This window comes from Portunus trituberculatus, chromosome 42, assembly GCF_017591435.1.
Source record: "Portunus trituberculatus isolate SZX2019 chromosome 42, ASM1759143v1, whole genome shotgun sequence".
NCBI classification, from domain to species: domain Eukaryota; kingdom Metazoa; phylum Arthropoda; class Malacostraca; order Decapoda; family Portunidae; genus Portunus; species Portunus trituberculatus.
The window spans coordinates 24,992,827-25,008,714 of record NC_059296.1 but is presented as its reverse complement, the minus strand read 5'-3'; the positions used below and the strand labels follow the sequence as shown (position 1 = coordinate 25,008,714).

The 15,888-nt window shown below is 40.2% G+C and overlaps 1 protein-coding gene across 4 annotated transcripts in view; it reads right to left on the bottom strand.

Moving 5' to 3' along the window:
• The window catches only part of LOC123517629 (nephrin-like), a 779,174-nt gene that overhangs the window by 70,357 nt on the left and 692,929 nt on the right, over nt 1-15,888 (bottom strand). For all 4 annotated transcript variants that reach the window (XM_045277924.1, XM_045277926.1, XM_045277928.1 and 1 more), the window contains exon 11: nt 7,652-7,775. In XM_045277924.1, the coding sequence (XP_045133859.1) occupies nt 7,652-7,775 (124 nt within the window). The remainder of the gene's footprint in view (nt 1-7,651; nt 7,776-15,888) is intronic.

Sequence of the window (15,888 nt, the reverse complement as noted above, 5' to 3'; positions counted from 1 at the left end):
TAGAAGTATCTTTTGCTTCTAAAGGTATCAAGAAAAAAATCCAGCGTATATAGTTTGAAGACTTCGAAAAGAAGTTGAATAATTTGTGAAATGGCCATATCTACGTAGAGAAAAAAAAATAGTACCGAAACATCGACTCAAAATGAAAACAAGCTTTATTTCCTTGAAGTACGGCAAACAACTTTTCAGAGTGCGTGGCATTTCAACAATTCAGCTACATTCTAATTCCCTCTTGTCATCCTGTCGATTGTGCAAATACACATGAATTTAGGTAATGTCGGATGAATACGATTCGCTGCAGAACAGGAAAAAGTATTAACCTAATTTACATGTATGTACATCAGCTGGAAACAGTGATCCGGCCGGGCGCTGTTTATCTGACCGAAGAATTCCCTATGAACCTTTATTGTTGTTATTTAATTTCAAAGTAAAGGGTGGTAGGAGCTCACTACTGAATGTAATTTTGTTTTCTTCTTCTGTCATTGCTGGAAACAAAAAGCAGCGTCCACAAAGGTCAGTTCCCTGTGGTTGGCTTGTCCACTCCCGTCTCCTTTTGACTAGTACGGTTCAACTTATTCACGTTCCTTTATTCCTCACGGGCCGGTAAGCAGATTATAGCAGCGTCATGGGTAGCCAGGGTCAGAGGGAAGCAAGAGTCTCACTTTTCCAGCCCCTGTTGTCGAGTGAATGTGGCATGAAACCGAATACTAAGCAACGAACATGTCAGGCAGTCTCACTCACTTTTGGTGGTAGTGTGTGTGTGTGTGTGTGTGTGTGTGTGTGTGTGTGTGTGTGTGTGTGTGTGTGTGTGTGTGTGTGTGTGTGTGTGTGTGTGTGTGTGTGTGTGTGTGTGTGTGTGTGTGTGTGTGTGTATTCATGCAGCTGCCATCATCATGACCCTCACGCGGCCCTCTCACAGCAGCGGATTCCTGATGACTTCAATATGATTTCGTTAATTAAACACCATGCCATTCTTCCCTAACTGTGTTATGACGGATAATAAACATAATTCACTGTCTGCACTAACCAGTAATTTTGCTTAGATAATCCTCCAGTAAATTGGCTTCATTACCGTGATATATTCTGTGCTTATGCTAGCGTTAGCCATACACTCACTTGTGCCGCCATTATCCTCTGCGTCCAAATCATCTGCTAAAAAAAGGATGAACGACACGAGACACGCCGGCGGTTTATGCCTCGTTCAGATAATTCCAATACTGAATAATGAAAATAGAGAAATCTTTCACTTTCGCCAATTGTCTGATGTGTAACCTGTATGTACCTTTCAGTGTTGTTTTACATAAGTCTTAGTCGTAATGTCATGCCTTTAAAGATCACATTTATGTTAAATCTACTTATACTGCTCTGACACACCATTTAATTTGGTAATCTATTTCGTTTTCTAATTGCTCTATTTGAAAAGAAGCTATATTTCAACATCTTTATTCACTTTTACGTATCTTAGTATCGCGTTACATGAAAGTTTTTGCTAAGACAAATGTGTGTGTGTGTGTGTAATTCACCACCACCACGGTCGCCTGCTGGTCACCAAGCCAGTCTTCCCCATTACGGAGCGAGCTCAGAGCTCACAGACCGATCTTCGGGTAGGACTGTGTGTGTGTGATTCAACTCGGTCGTCTGCTGGTCACCCAGCCAGTCTTCCCCATTACGGAGTGAGCTCAGAGCTCATAGACCGATCTTCGGGTAGGACTGAGACCACATAACACACTCCACACACCGGGAAAGCGAGGCCACAATCCCTCGAGTTACATCCCGTTCCTATTTACTGCTAGGTGAACAGGGGCCACACATTAAGAGACTTGCCCATTTGCCTCGCCGCTTACCGGGATTCGAACCCAGCCCTCTCGATTGTGAGGCGAGCGTGCTAACCACTACACTTCGCGGTGTGTAGTGGTGTGTGTGTGTGTGTGTGTGTGTGTGTGTGTGTGTGTGTGTGTGTGTGTGTGTGTGTGTGTGTGTGTGTGTGTGTGTGTGTGTGTGTGTGTGTGTGTGTGTATTTACCTAGTTGTATTTACCTAGTTGTAGTTTTACAGGGCCTCCTGGGCTTTATGCTGGTGTGGTCCCGTCTCCATATCTACACTTATCCAATTTTTCTTTAAAACTATGTACACTCTTTGCTGACACCACTTCCTCACTCAAACTGTTCCAAGTCTCAACACATCTTTGCGGGAAACTAAATTTTTTAACATCTTTCAGACATCTTCCCTTCCTCAGTTTCTTACTATGCGATCTTGTGCTTCTAATGTCATATTCTTCTCTCAGGATTAGTTTCTCATTATCCACTTGATCCATTCCGTTAATCAATTTATAAACTTGTATCAGATCCCCTCTCTCTCTTCTCTGTTCCAGGGTTGGTAGATCCATAGCTTTTAGTCTCTCCTCATATGTCATCCCTTTAAATTCTGGAACCATTCTTGTAGCCATTTTTGTAGTCTCTCCAATTTCCTTATGTGTTTCTTTTTATGGGGGATCCACACAACTCCTGCATATTCCAATCTGGGTCTTATTATAGTACTTATCAATTTCTTCATCATTTCTTTGTCCATATAGTGAAATGCTAATCCAATATTTCTTAGCAAATTATACGTCTCTCTGAAAATTCCATCAGTATGGCTTACCGGTTGATTGTTTTCTTCCATTGTCATTCCCAAGTCCTTTTCCTTTTTTACTTTTTTCTAGTTCTACTCCATCTCCCATCTTATGGTAAGTTTACACTTACGGCGTTTTGTGTCACGACGTGTCACGGCGACACACCGTGCCACGCTGTGACATCCCGTGCCACCGCGCGCACACCGCGTCAAGACCGTAACAAGCGCTCCAAATGGTCGCGGCGCCGTGCCAGAAATCAAAACTTTTTGATTTTGTGTCACGGGGTGGCGCGGTGGCGCGTCGCCGCAACAGACACCGTGATGCGTGTCGCGGCGCCGTGACAGACACCGCGGCACACCGCGACTCACCGCGGCACACCGCGCCAAGTTCGCCTGGGTGCAACTTGACGCGGCGCCTACAGCAACTTGACACGGCGGGCACGGAGTGGCCGCGGTGACTGTCACGGTGGGCGCGGCGTGGCCGCGGTGACTGTCACGGTGCGACACGGTGTGTTCGCGGTGTGGTCACTGTGCACGCGGTGTGGTCACTGGGTTACAGTAATTGGAACTCCTGTAGCAGTTGTTCATACTCTCCAAACATCTGTCTCCTGCACAGCCATTGCCGACACCACATCCTCCTGACTCTTCGACTTGGTCTTGCAACAGGTTGCTGTAGACGTCTGCGTCTCCTTCTGCTGAGCAGCCACATAGCAGTAATTATCACGAACAGGCTTGTTCCTCCACGTCTTCTCGCTCTGTCCATGATGGGTGTCAGTCGAGAAGTGCCTACAGTAGCAGCCCGTGACCTCTATATATACCCCATGCCACTAATTATCACGATATTTCAATGTAGCAGGCACGCTTTGGCACGAGGTGACAGGTGTGTGCGTACCCCACCCGCGCCCTCACCGTGGCTCGCCGCTCCACCCCGCCGTGCCACGCCGCGCCACGCCGTGACGTCGCCGTGCCATTGTGTCACGGTGTGTTGCGCACACTGTCGCGGCGATGCCAAAATGGACCTTTTCGCGGCGTTCACGGCGAGTCGCCGTCACACCGTCCAAAACGCCGTATCTCCCATCTTATAGATTCCCACTGGTCGTCTTTCACTTTTTCCCATTTCCATGACATGGCTTTTGTCCACATTGAATTCCATCTCCCATTTTTTGCTCCATTTCCAGATCTTGTTTAAGTCTTCCTGTAGTATTTCACAATCCTCTTTTTGTTTAATGACTCTGCACAGTTTCGCATCGTCCGCAAACAGATTTATGTAGCTGTTCACTCCCTCTGGCATGTCATTTATATATACGAGAAAAAGTATTGGTGCCAATACTGACCCCTGTGGCACTCCGCTGTCTACTGTTCTCCACTTGGACTTCATATCTTTAACTATCGTCCTTATTTCTCTCCCCCTTAAGTAATTCTTCATCCATCTCAATGTGCTTCCTTTTAAGCCACCCTTCTCCTCTAACTTCCATAGTAATCTTTCATGTGGCACTTTATCAAAAGCCTTTTTTAGATCTAAATAAATACAGTCAACCCATCCCTCTCTCTCTCTTGTACTTTATCAACTATTCTAGAGTAGAAACTCAATAAATTTGTCACACATGACCGACCTTTTCTAAAACCAAATTGGCTATTTGATAATATTTTGTTGTCTTCAAGAAACTCAATCCATTGCTTCTTTATTACTTTTTCACACATCTTGCATATTACACTAGTTAGTGATACCGGTCTGTAATTTAAAGGTTCTTCCTTCCTTCCGCTCTTATATATGGGAACCACCTCAGCTCTTTTCCACTCCACTGGCACTGTTCCATTTTCTATTGAGCATTTTATGATGTTGTATATTGGACTTGCTAGTTCTTCCCTACATTCTTTCAGTATTCTGCCTGAGACTTCATCCGGTCCCATTGCCTTTTCCTCATCCAATTCCGTCATCAACTTTTTATTTCAAGCTTGGTTACTTTAATCTCTTTCATATAGACAGTCTCTCTATTACCCTGTGGTCTTTCAAATTTGGATTCCTTAGTAAAGACCTCATGAAATTTACTATTTAACAGTTCTGCCATACTTTTGGGTCTTCCACCATTCCGTTTTTTTTCCATTTATGAATCTGTAGAACAATTTTGGTTGTTCCTTACATTTTTCGACAATGTCCTTTTCATAGTTCTTTTCTTCTTCCTTTCTCACCTTAGCATATTCATTTCTTGCTGTTTTGAAGTTTTCCTTATTTTCTGGATTTCTGTTTCTTCTCCACCTTTTCCATGCTCCATCTCGTTTCTCCTTTGCCCTAGCACATCTTGCATTAAACCAATCTTTCTTTCCTTCTTCTTTAGGTCTATATTTCGGAACATATTCCTGACCCCAGTTTTGTATATTTCCAAAAATAAGTTATATTTCTCTTGAACCGTTAATGAGTTTTCCATCTCCTCCCAGTTTACGTTTTAAAATAGTTCTTGAGATTCTCAATATCAGCCTTTCTGTAATTTAATCGGTCTCCTTTGTATGATTCATCTCTATCTTCCTTTCCTTCTTCTATATCCATTTCTAATATTACATGGTCACTCTTTCCCAATGGGCACTTGTATCTTATATCATCGTTAATTGGTATATCCCTTGTAAAAACTAGGTCTAATCTTGCCGGCTCATCGTTTCCTCTGAATCTTGTGTTTTCCTTTACTCTTTGGACCATCAAATTATCTATCATTAGGTTCAGGAATCTATCTCCCCAGGCATCTTCCCCCATACCACTTTCATAATTTTCCCAGTCTACCTCCTTACAGTTGAAATCTCCTACCAATATCACTTTTCTCCTTTCCTTAATGATTCTTGTAAGACTCCTTATTGTGTCATCTATCATGTCTCTATATTCTTGGTTAGTCCATGAGTTTGTTTTGGTGGCACATATGTTCCAATGATTGTTAACTCCTTTTTATTAATATGCATCTTAACATACAGTATTTCTGATTTTCCTTCCCCAAACTCCACTTGATTTACCACTATCTCCTTCCTTAACATCATCATGACTCCTCCTCCTCCTTTACCCACTCTGTCTCTCCTCCATATATTATACCTTTTATCTATGTCTATTTTTATTGCCTCATTTAACTTTGTTTCCACCAGGCATACAATATCTGGTTCTTCTTTCTTTATGTAATCTCTTAATTCTAATTTACTAGATAAAATCCCATCTATGTTTGTATACATCATTTTAATCTCTTGTTCTTATCATTTTTAGTTAAACTTGCTCCATTTTTTCTCTTCTTTCTCTTTTATATACCATTTCCTTATCCTGTCTCCTATAATTCTCCAAAAAATGCCTTCTTCTCCTCCTCTGACCTTTCATTATTTTTTCTCTTGCTTCTGCCACCAGTTCATTGTGTCTCTTCCTTTCCTCCTCGTTTCTATTTTCTTTATATATATATATATATATATATATATATATATATATATATATATATATATATATATATATATATATATATATATATATATATATATATATATATATATATATATATATATATCTTTGCAACCTTCTGTTTCTCTGAGTTTTGTTTTCTATATAGTATTTCTTCTGTTGCTGTTTGTGATTTTAGTAATATCTTAATTGGTCTCACTGTTCCTTCTTGATATGGTCCCATTCTATGGATTTCTTCTACTTCCTCTTCTAAGTTCTGTCTATCCTCGTCATTAAGATGTTTTAGTAGGTCTTTTACTGATTTCATTTCGTCCTTTTCCCTTCTTGGTCTATATTTAACATTTTTTCTTTCAGTCCAAAAATAATTACACTTTTTTTCCGCAATTTCTCTTACTAAATTTTCTTTTTTCTTCAGGACTCCTATCATTTTGTTTGTCATATTTTCATCTCTTTCTTTTAACTGTTCTTGAAATACTTCCTGAAATGATTCCTTGTCTTTCTTATCTTGGATTCTCCATGCCTGTACTTCTTGTTTGTGTGTGTGTGTGTGTGTGTGTGTGTGTGTGTGTGTGTGTGTGTGTGTGTGTGTGTGTGTGTGTGTGTGTGTGTGTGTGTGTGTGTGTGTGTACTTTGAACTCTCCTATATCTTTCAGAAAAGCGTTAATCTAGTAGAACAATATCAACCATCTCAGCAATCTCCACTATTTCACGGACAGCTCAGCTAGGGACGTCGCCGTAGCCACTCTCAAATGATGCCACTGCCTCACCATTCAGCGCCATACACTACAGCAACTGATACAACCATAAAGCTTAGATTGATGGTGGTTACTCCAGATAAATCATTCAAGCTTTGAATCATTTGGGGTTTCCCAAGTTACAAGATGAAAGAAACACTCTTTTATTGTATGTTAATGGTGAGCAGCTTCTAAAACTTTTGTATGCTTTTTGTTGATTTCATGTGGCTGTTGAACTTCTGAATACTTGTTTGGGCGAAGTTTTCAACGCTTATCTTATTTTCATTTTACTACAAACTGTTTGAAAAAAAAGCATGGAAGTGAAGAATCTGAACACTACAAAACATACGTATTCGTTCTCATTAATGCTCCTTCACGAAAGCCAGTGCGTAAAGAAAGCATTTACTATTCAGCCAATACAAAAGAAAATTCATCAAAATGACTAAAAATAAAATGCATCTACGAATAGTATTGTAAAACCCGGCAGACTTCAACACTGTCTGCAAGGGAAAACAAGAGTGGCGCTTAATTGTTAATTGTTTGCGAGAAGGAAGAAAACATTTAAAACAATACGTCCTCCTCGGGGCGGAACGTAATTACATGGCATTCAGACGCTCCACACAGCTAACCCAGAGAGAGAGAGAGAGAGAGAGAGAGAGAGAGAGAGAGAGAGAGAGAGAGAGAGAAAGGGTAGGAAAAAAAATAAATAACTATATCACAAAGGAGTCAACACCAGAAGGAAGCAAGCAAGCAAACAGTAGTAGCATACCCGCATCTCGCTGCCGTGACACCAGAGCGCCCTAACCAACACCACTTTACAACCACCATTACCTAAACTACAGCCACTATACCGCAGCCACCATTACCATTACAACTTTAGGGCTCACCTGCTGGGATGATGGCGAAGGCGCACGGCACGGCCTGCTCCCCGATGCTGTTGAAGGCCCAGCAAAGCAACGTGCCGTAGTCCAGGTGGCTCTTGGGGGCGTAGCTTGCAACCGACACCAGCTCCTGAGGGACGGAAAGGTGCGGGATGAAGCGGCAGCTGGAAATGATGCGTGGAAGGGCAAGAGCGTGGGAAGAAGAGAGGCAGGGTAAGAGGGTGAGGCATGGAGGGGGTTGATGATATGAAAGGATAAAGATGTGAGTCAATATGTATGTGTGTGTGTGTGTGTGTGTGTGTGTGTGTGTGTGTGTGTGTGTGTGTGTGTGTGTGTGTGTGTGTGTTTTGAGAAAAAAACTGATATTTATTTTATGATGCCTAAAGAATGCAAGAGGAAAAAAAAAAAAAGATCAGGCGCTGTAATCCCCAAAGAGAATCAATGCCCCCAAAAAGGATGATATTTTTTTTATGATGCTTAAAGAATGCTTGACAAAAAAAAAAAAAAATGATCAGGCGCTGTAATCCCCAAAGAGAATCAATGCCACAAAAAAGAAAAGTCGTGCGCATATTTACCTTCGTTGTGTCATTAAGAAAAAAATGAAGTAAACATCGCATAGGTTGTTCCTAGAGAGAGAGAGAGAGAGAGAGAGAGAGAGAGAGAGAGAGAGAGAGAGAGAGAGAGAGAGAGAGAGAGAGAGAGAGATGAGAGAGGCGGCTCATTCCCACTGTGGTGGTGGGAGTTGAATGGACGACTTAATCAATATGAATCGTAAGTCTCTTAACAGAGGGAAGTTCCTGAAGTGAAGACGGAGTGGTGCAAGAGGGGGCCGCACCAAAAAGCGACGAGGAAAGATGGAGAGGAGGAGGACAGCTGGAAAAGAACAGGCGACGGAAACAAGACACATGGAAGGGATCACGGAGGAGATAGAAACAAAAGACAAAGGACAGAACATGAAGGGGAATAATAATAAAAAGTACACTGGAGGGAAAGACACACGACATGAGAAATGGAGAAACATGTAGGGCTGGATGAAGAGAGAAGGTACAGTGCGTGGTCAGATGCACGGAAATGAGAATGTATCGACTGAACCAAAGTAGACAAGGTGATGAAATTTTGTATATGGGTGAAAGTAAATGAGCACCAGGAAAAGAAAGAAGAACGGGAACAAATGTGACCATATTACAAAAAAATTGGTTTAAGAAATGTTGAGGACATTTTAGAGATAAACGATTTTAAGCATGCCATTAATTATAAATGATCGGAACAGTGAATACTGAAGAGTAAGGATCAGATTTACCGAGCACTACAGCCTTCCGACAAAACCAAAGGAAAGATAGAATGTGATGTTTATCAGTGTCCCTAAATCTAATACATTGACTTCATTTTCTGCGTTACCTTTACAGTTCCTTTACATTTTACAGATTTTCATTCATAAGAGTGAAGACTAATGCATTTATCAAATTCTCTGCCCTTTCGCATCCTCATTACATTATCCTAAAACCTTCAATATTAACAATAAAATTCAATACATTTATTTTATCCTCGGCATTCCAATTACATCTTCAACATAAAAAATAAAGCATTTAATGCATTACTTTATTTATTTAATCATTCACATTCCTTGCATTCGCCTTATATAGTTTTGATTTTAGCAATATGAACAATGAAAGGATAATCTTCATAGAAGATTTATTTAACGAAGAAACATTTTTTTTTTCTTTTTATAATCTTGATGGAGGGAGTGCGTGCATCCTCACTGTGTGGCAAATGTGAGGACATCGCCTTGTATTTGCGGGGAGAGGCGGCGGCCTGAGTCCTTGGCCAGTTTGTGAATCTCCAGCATCCACACCGTACTCGCGGCAGAATGTGTCTGCAGGCGATGATTAATCCCAATCACGAGGCGTTCAAGAAAATATACGTCACTAGCAAAGGTCGCTTAGCGTCGTGGTAAAACATTTAGTTAGCCTGCTTTCGTAAGTCCACATCCGACGAGCGAGTCCGCTGGTTTGGTTCACATCTATGATCTGGACATTTACAGCATCATAGTCGATTTGGTGCACCATCACATTTTATGTTTAGAAATGTACATGAATCAGTCCCTTCGCGTGCATCTCGCCAACCTTCACATACAGCGGTAGCATCACTGCGTCACCACAGGAAGTCATAAATAAGGTGAGAGGCTTCCTGATTACTTACGCCTCCTCCAGTAGAAGAAATGTTTCTTTACAAAGATCCAAACATCTTATTCACCAAGTCCACCATCCATGCTCCGTAGAGGTATTAATGGTGGGCGGTACCCTCGTCTACTTAGGTAGAATCACTTCTTATATTGTAGAACTCTTCAGCGAGGCCCTTGAGGGGGATTGGAGATGTGCATCGGAGGATGGGACTGCTATTTTGCTGACGGCGTCGGGATGAAATTCTTTCCTCAGGGATAAAAGGGAGCTAGAGGAACTACGACGAGGATGGTACAGGGATGCTAACAAGTAGTGAGGGAGATTAGCCGTTGTTTTTCAACTCTTTCGGGTTTGATCTGTTGTTACGATTCCTCCACGGTGTCGAGGTTCATCGAGGGAACAGTTGTGGAATTGCAGGCATAACTCTGTCGATTAAATAAGCTTTCATATCAGGGGTAGCATGTTGATCTTTTCCACAGCATCCACGTGCACCACATTCCGGTTCCCATACAAGGACTGGCGGTCACCAATTTGTCCTTTATCAGGAATTACTCGGGAGTCACGAGTCTCGCCGTCTGTTTCCCATCACGAGGTTATAACACTCTTTTCCGTTGGAGTTTTGTCAACTGATATCCTCTTCTGATTTTTTTTGCCTTCAGGCGAACTTACCGTCGTTCCCATGCTACGGCAGCCCTCTCCTGCGCGCTGTGCCGTTGGTTGGCAGGTTGATGATGCTACAATGCTTAGTTGAATCTTTGAAAGTCATAGTGAACACCAAAACTTCTTGGAACACTTTCTTCACAAGCTTCATCATAATCTTCAAAAGGGGCACGTAATCTATGGAACACGGTGGCTCCGGAGAAAGTCAGGTTGATAAGGCTTACTCGTACATTATCCAACTACTAGTTGTTGCAACATCAAGTAAATTAAGAAACCATGTCCTATATCGTAAAGAATCTCGCTTCTCAACTTCGGGTATAACTCAATAAACACTAGAAAGTCTGCTCTTGGCACATGTAAAACACACACACACACACACACACACACACACACACACACACACACACACACACACACACGGTGGAGATATTTGGGTGTGTCTCCTTTCACGTGTAGCCCCTGTTCACCTAGCAGTGAGTAGGTACGGGATGTAAATCGAGGAGTTGTGACCTTGTTGTCCCGGTGTGTGGTGTGTGCCTGGTCTCAGACCTATCCCAAGATCGGAAATAATGAGCTCTGAGCTCGTTCCGTAGGGTAACGTCTGGCTGTCTCGTCAGAGACTGCAGCAGATCAAACAGTGAATTACACACACCTTGGATTAAGTTATAATCAGTCAGTAACATCGCTGAACATAAGGGCGTATATTTTTTTTTCTGAAATGGAAACATCATCCTCACAATCCTATGCATGATTCCCTTCGGGAAGAAATCACTACCAGATTTATGCAAGGCGCGTCGCACAGCCTCCAGTAATTGTTCAAATTCTATTAACATTACAAGGGTTAGATATCCGCTAATTAGCCAGTATCCCGAGGAACTTCATTGCTTGTCAATTTCTAACACTAATTCAGAAACTTGGTGATTGTGAGTATAGTGACAAAGTCTTAAATGATAACATGACCGTGTTGACCTTAACTGAAATGTTGAATAATTTAACTATGCTAACAAGTAATTTTATAAGCTTATTGAGCTTCTCATCCGAAAAGATCGTGAGGAACTTTTTGAAGGTGAAGCTATTAATGTAAGCAGAGACTGTGGGACGAGGATGAATAGATGGGAAACAAAGATGAAAAACTGAACCTTAAGAATGAGAGAGACGCAAGGCATACTGGACTGGCAAAGTGTCAGAGTGACGGATTTGAGAGAGAGAGAGAGAGAGAGAGAGAGAGAGAGAGAGAGAGAGAGAGAGAGAGAGAGAGAGAGAGAGAGAGAGAGAGAGAGAGAGAGAGAGAGAGAGAGAAAAATACTTAAAGGTCAAATAAACAGAAGATGAAGGTCAGCATGAGCAAAGGAAGTCAGAGTGAGGTCCAGGCGGGTGAAAGTTCATGGATCCGATGCTCGCCACACTGACCTATACACACACGCGCAGATATACAAAGCGGGGGAGAGCGCACGTATATTATTAAGGAGGAACTAAATTAAAGTGACGGATTTCTAAATATTTAATGAACACGGACGCACTGGAATACCCACCAATTACTCGTCTCTCAATGACATAATGACAAGAGTCTTCACTTCACTACAGCTTCATTAACTTATCTTTTTTTTTCTTTTTTTTTTCTTTATGTAGTATAGACCACGTGCGCTCCTGGAACTATTAACTGATCAGAATACCGTTTTATATACCACTCCCTTTTCAAATGTACCTTACTGTTTCCCGTCTCTTCTCATAATCACCATCATCATTATCATCGTTTCCACCATCCACATTGTCCACTACACGTACCAGTCTTTACACATGAAGAAATTCGAAAGCCTTTGTTTGTTTCTCATACTCCGAAATCCGTTCATTCTCTCTCTCTCTCTCTCTCTCTCTCTCTCTCTCTCTCTCTCTCTCTCTGTGTACCTTTCGCATCTTATTTCAGCTTCATTTAAATCCACCCCATTTGCATCCGTACGACATTTCTAAGCTTCACATTCTCTCTCTCTCTCTCTCTCTCTCTCTCTCTCTCTCTCTCTCTCTCTCTCTCTCTCTCTCTCTCTCTCTCATTCCATCCAGATCAGAGGTATTTTCAAGTCAGTCTCATTTTTACTCCTTTCCGTCCTCGGCAGGAGCCACAATAGGAGCCAGGCTCGTCTTTCACTTACGTCTACCTCCTCTTTCCAACTCCGTCACTCCTTTCCTCTTTCTCCTCCCACCTCACCTTCCGTGCCTCGATTAATCATGTCCCTCGCCTCTTCCCGCGTCACTCACTCTCCCTCACCCTCATTTTATCGTCTTTCACGCTATTCTTGAGCCTTCAATTTATCACTCCCCCAGTAATCCTCCCGCTGCCGCCGGTGCTGCCTCCTCCTGAACGCTAAATGGGGTGGCAGTATGAAGGATTAGAGCGCACTGTCTTAAAACTAGTATTTGTGGCGAGATTTATTACGACATTTGACTCGGTTGCGGTACCCAAGAGAAAAGAGTGAGAGCTGAAGTTGTAAGTGTTGTGGAAAAAAAAAATAATGAGGGTTGGAAAATGTAGCGCATAGTTTCTGTAATTGTTCATACACACACACACACACACACACACACACACACACACACACACACACACACACACACACACACACACAGCTCTAATCAAGACAATCATCAGTGTTGCATTTTCCGACGCTCGTATTCGCGCAGCGCATCTAACATGCCGTGTGTACGTCAAAGTTTATGTAGCGAAAAATTGAAACCCATGATGAAGAAAAAGCACCGTAATGCAGCTGAATACCCCAACTATTTTTGAATGAAAGAGGAAAATCATACAGCACGGTGCCTTACGAGCAAGGCAGTTTAATTACAGGTATGGGAAAGAATGAGAGGACCTGGTGCCGCCGGGAGAGACGGGATGTGAAAGGCAGGTCAGTATGCAGGCTGCCGGGCTCGTCCCCACCCTTTTTCTTTTCTTTTCTTTGATGATGAGAGAATGCAGGTTCAAGAAGGAAAGAGTACTCGTGGAGTGCTTAGGTAGACTAAACATGGCAACTTGAAAGCCTTGCTGTTTTAATGTACTTCAGATTGCGGTGATGTCAGCAAAACTTTCCTTTTGTCACTATATATATATATATATATATATATATATATATATATATATATATATATATATATATATATATATATATATATATATATATATATATATATATATATATATATATATATATATATATATATATATATATATATATGATGTCAGCAAAACTTTCTTTTTGTCACTATATATATATATATATATATATATATATATATATATATATATATATATATATATATATATATATATATATATATATATATATATATATATATATATATATATATATATATATATATATATATATATATATATATATATATATATATATATATATATATATATATATATATATATATATATATATATATATATATATATATATATATATATATATATATATATATATATATATATATATATATATATATATATATATATATATATATATATATATATATATATATATATATATATATATATATATATATATATATATATATATATATATATATATATATATATATATATATATATATATATATATATATATATATATATATATATATATATATATATATATATATATATATATATTTATTTATTTATTTATTCAATTTAAGGTCATGATGAGTTGTGCAAACTTTACTTCTTTTAATATAAAAATCATTTTAAAGGTTTATGGAGGAAGAATCGTCGCTGATGAGTGAATAACTTATGCGGTGACGTGAAGTCCTAAGGAGGGGCAAAGAGACGTACATTGCACGGGTAAGGCGGTGAGGCTTCCACATGACCACGTGAAAATAATGTAACCCTTATTGTGTCTTTTCTCGCAAGAAACAATACTTGTTACGTTAATCATTAAAACACAGCAGATGGATAATCATGAACGTGAGGCGCACACACACACGCATACACACACACACACACACACACACACACACACACACACACACACACACTGTCTCGTCAGAGACTGCAGCAGATCAAACAGTGAACACATACACACACACACACACACACACACACACACACACACACACACACACACACACACACACACACACACACACACAGTGATGCGATAATTCGTTAGATGCATACAAAAAAGCAGCCACCGTGACATGATAGTGGAATAAAATGCCCTATTACCCTGACATGTTGATAAAGAAAAATAAACACGAAAAGAAAAATAGAACAAGTTATTTCAGTGCCACAATAAATGGAGCAAGTAACGAGGTCACGAGATAGATTACAGTATAGTGACGCTTGGTGAGGATAACATCCAAGAAAATTTGTATCATGTTTTCCAGTGAGTAGTGAGAAAGCACCGGTGAGTGAAAAGGTTTTATTTTCATTAGGCAAAACCAGTGGCTTTGTGTGTTCGCTGACCCGGAGTAGCACTTAGTGTAGGACGAAAGAGAAGACAAACAATAAAAAGGAACAGCGCCTCCTAACATTCTGTGAATAAATAAAGTGATTTCATACATAAGTTCTTAGAGGATAGAATGCTTTAATCATATGATATGCTTCATGCAGAGCAAATATCATCCTACGTGGGAGTATCTGTGACGTCATTAATTAAGGAGCACTTGTCAATGTTCCCTATAGAATATGCACGGAGGCGCCATAATGACTTCACACCGTCACCCGGTAAGAACCACTTGATACAAAGTAATGCATCGGCGTTCAGTGCATTTACTCTTTTATCTTGGTTATGGGAGAGTCCAACACGAGAAAAATGGATTGTTTTTAGCCACTAATGCTGGAACATAATTGTGTGCCATTGTTTTAAAGAGTTCACGTTTTGCACCACAGGAATTTAATAAAATTTGTTGATGTGTTGAAACCGGAACATTATTAAGAGCTTTCAAAGAGGAAATATAATGACGATCACTATGTTTATATAAATTTGTTGCATTTATCTTCTTTAATTGACTACGGTGATATATTTTCAAACATATTCTTAATTCAATTTTTTAGTTAGGTCTTGAATAACAGCACCAGACCACATTCCGTTATTTTACCACATTGTCACTCCGACCGTGAAGGAACTCAAGGATGTGTCCTGCATGTGAACGAGGCTTGCACTCTTGACATGTGTGAGTGAGCAACCCCTGTGCTGAGGTGAAAGAATCACCACTTTTTTTTACAAAGAATGTATAGCATTTGTGGATTTTGTTCACAAATCTTCACTGAAGTTTAACTTTTAGGGAAGACGCACGATTTGTCTGCTAACACCACTCTAATTTATCTCAGGTTTATTTAAATACTTCTAGAAGAAGTCTCTTGCTTTACAAATAATAAATGTAGATGCCTATTACGAAATAAGACTT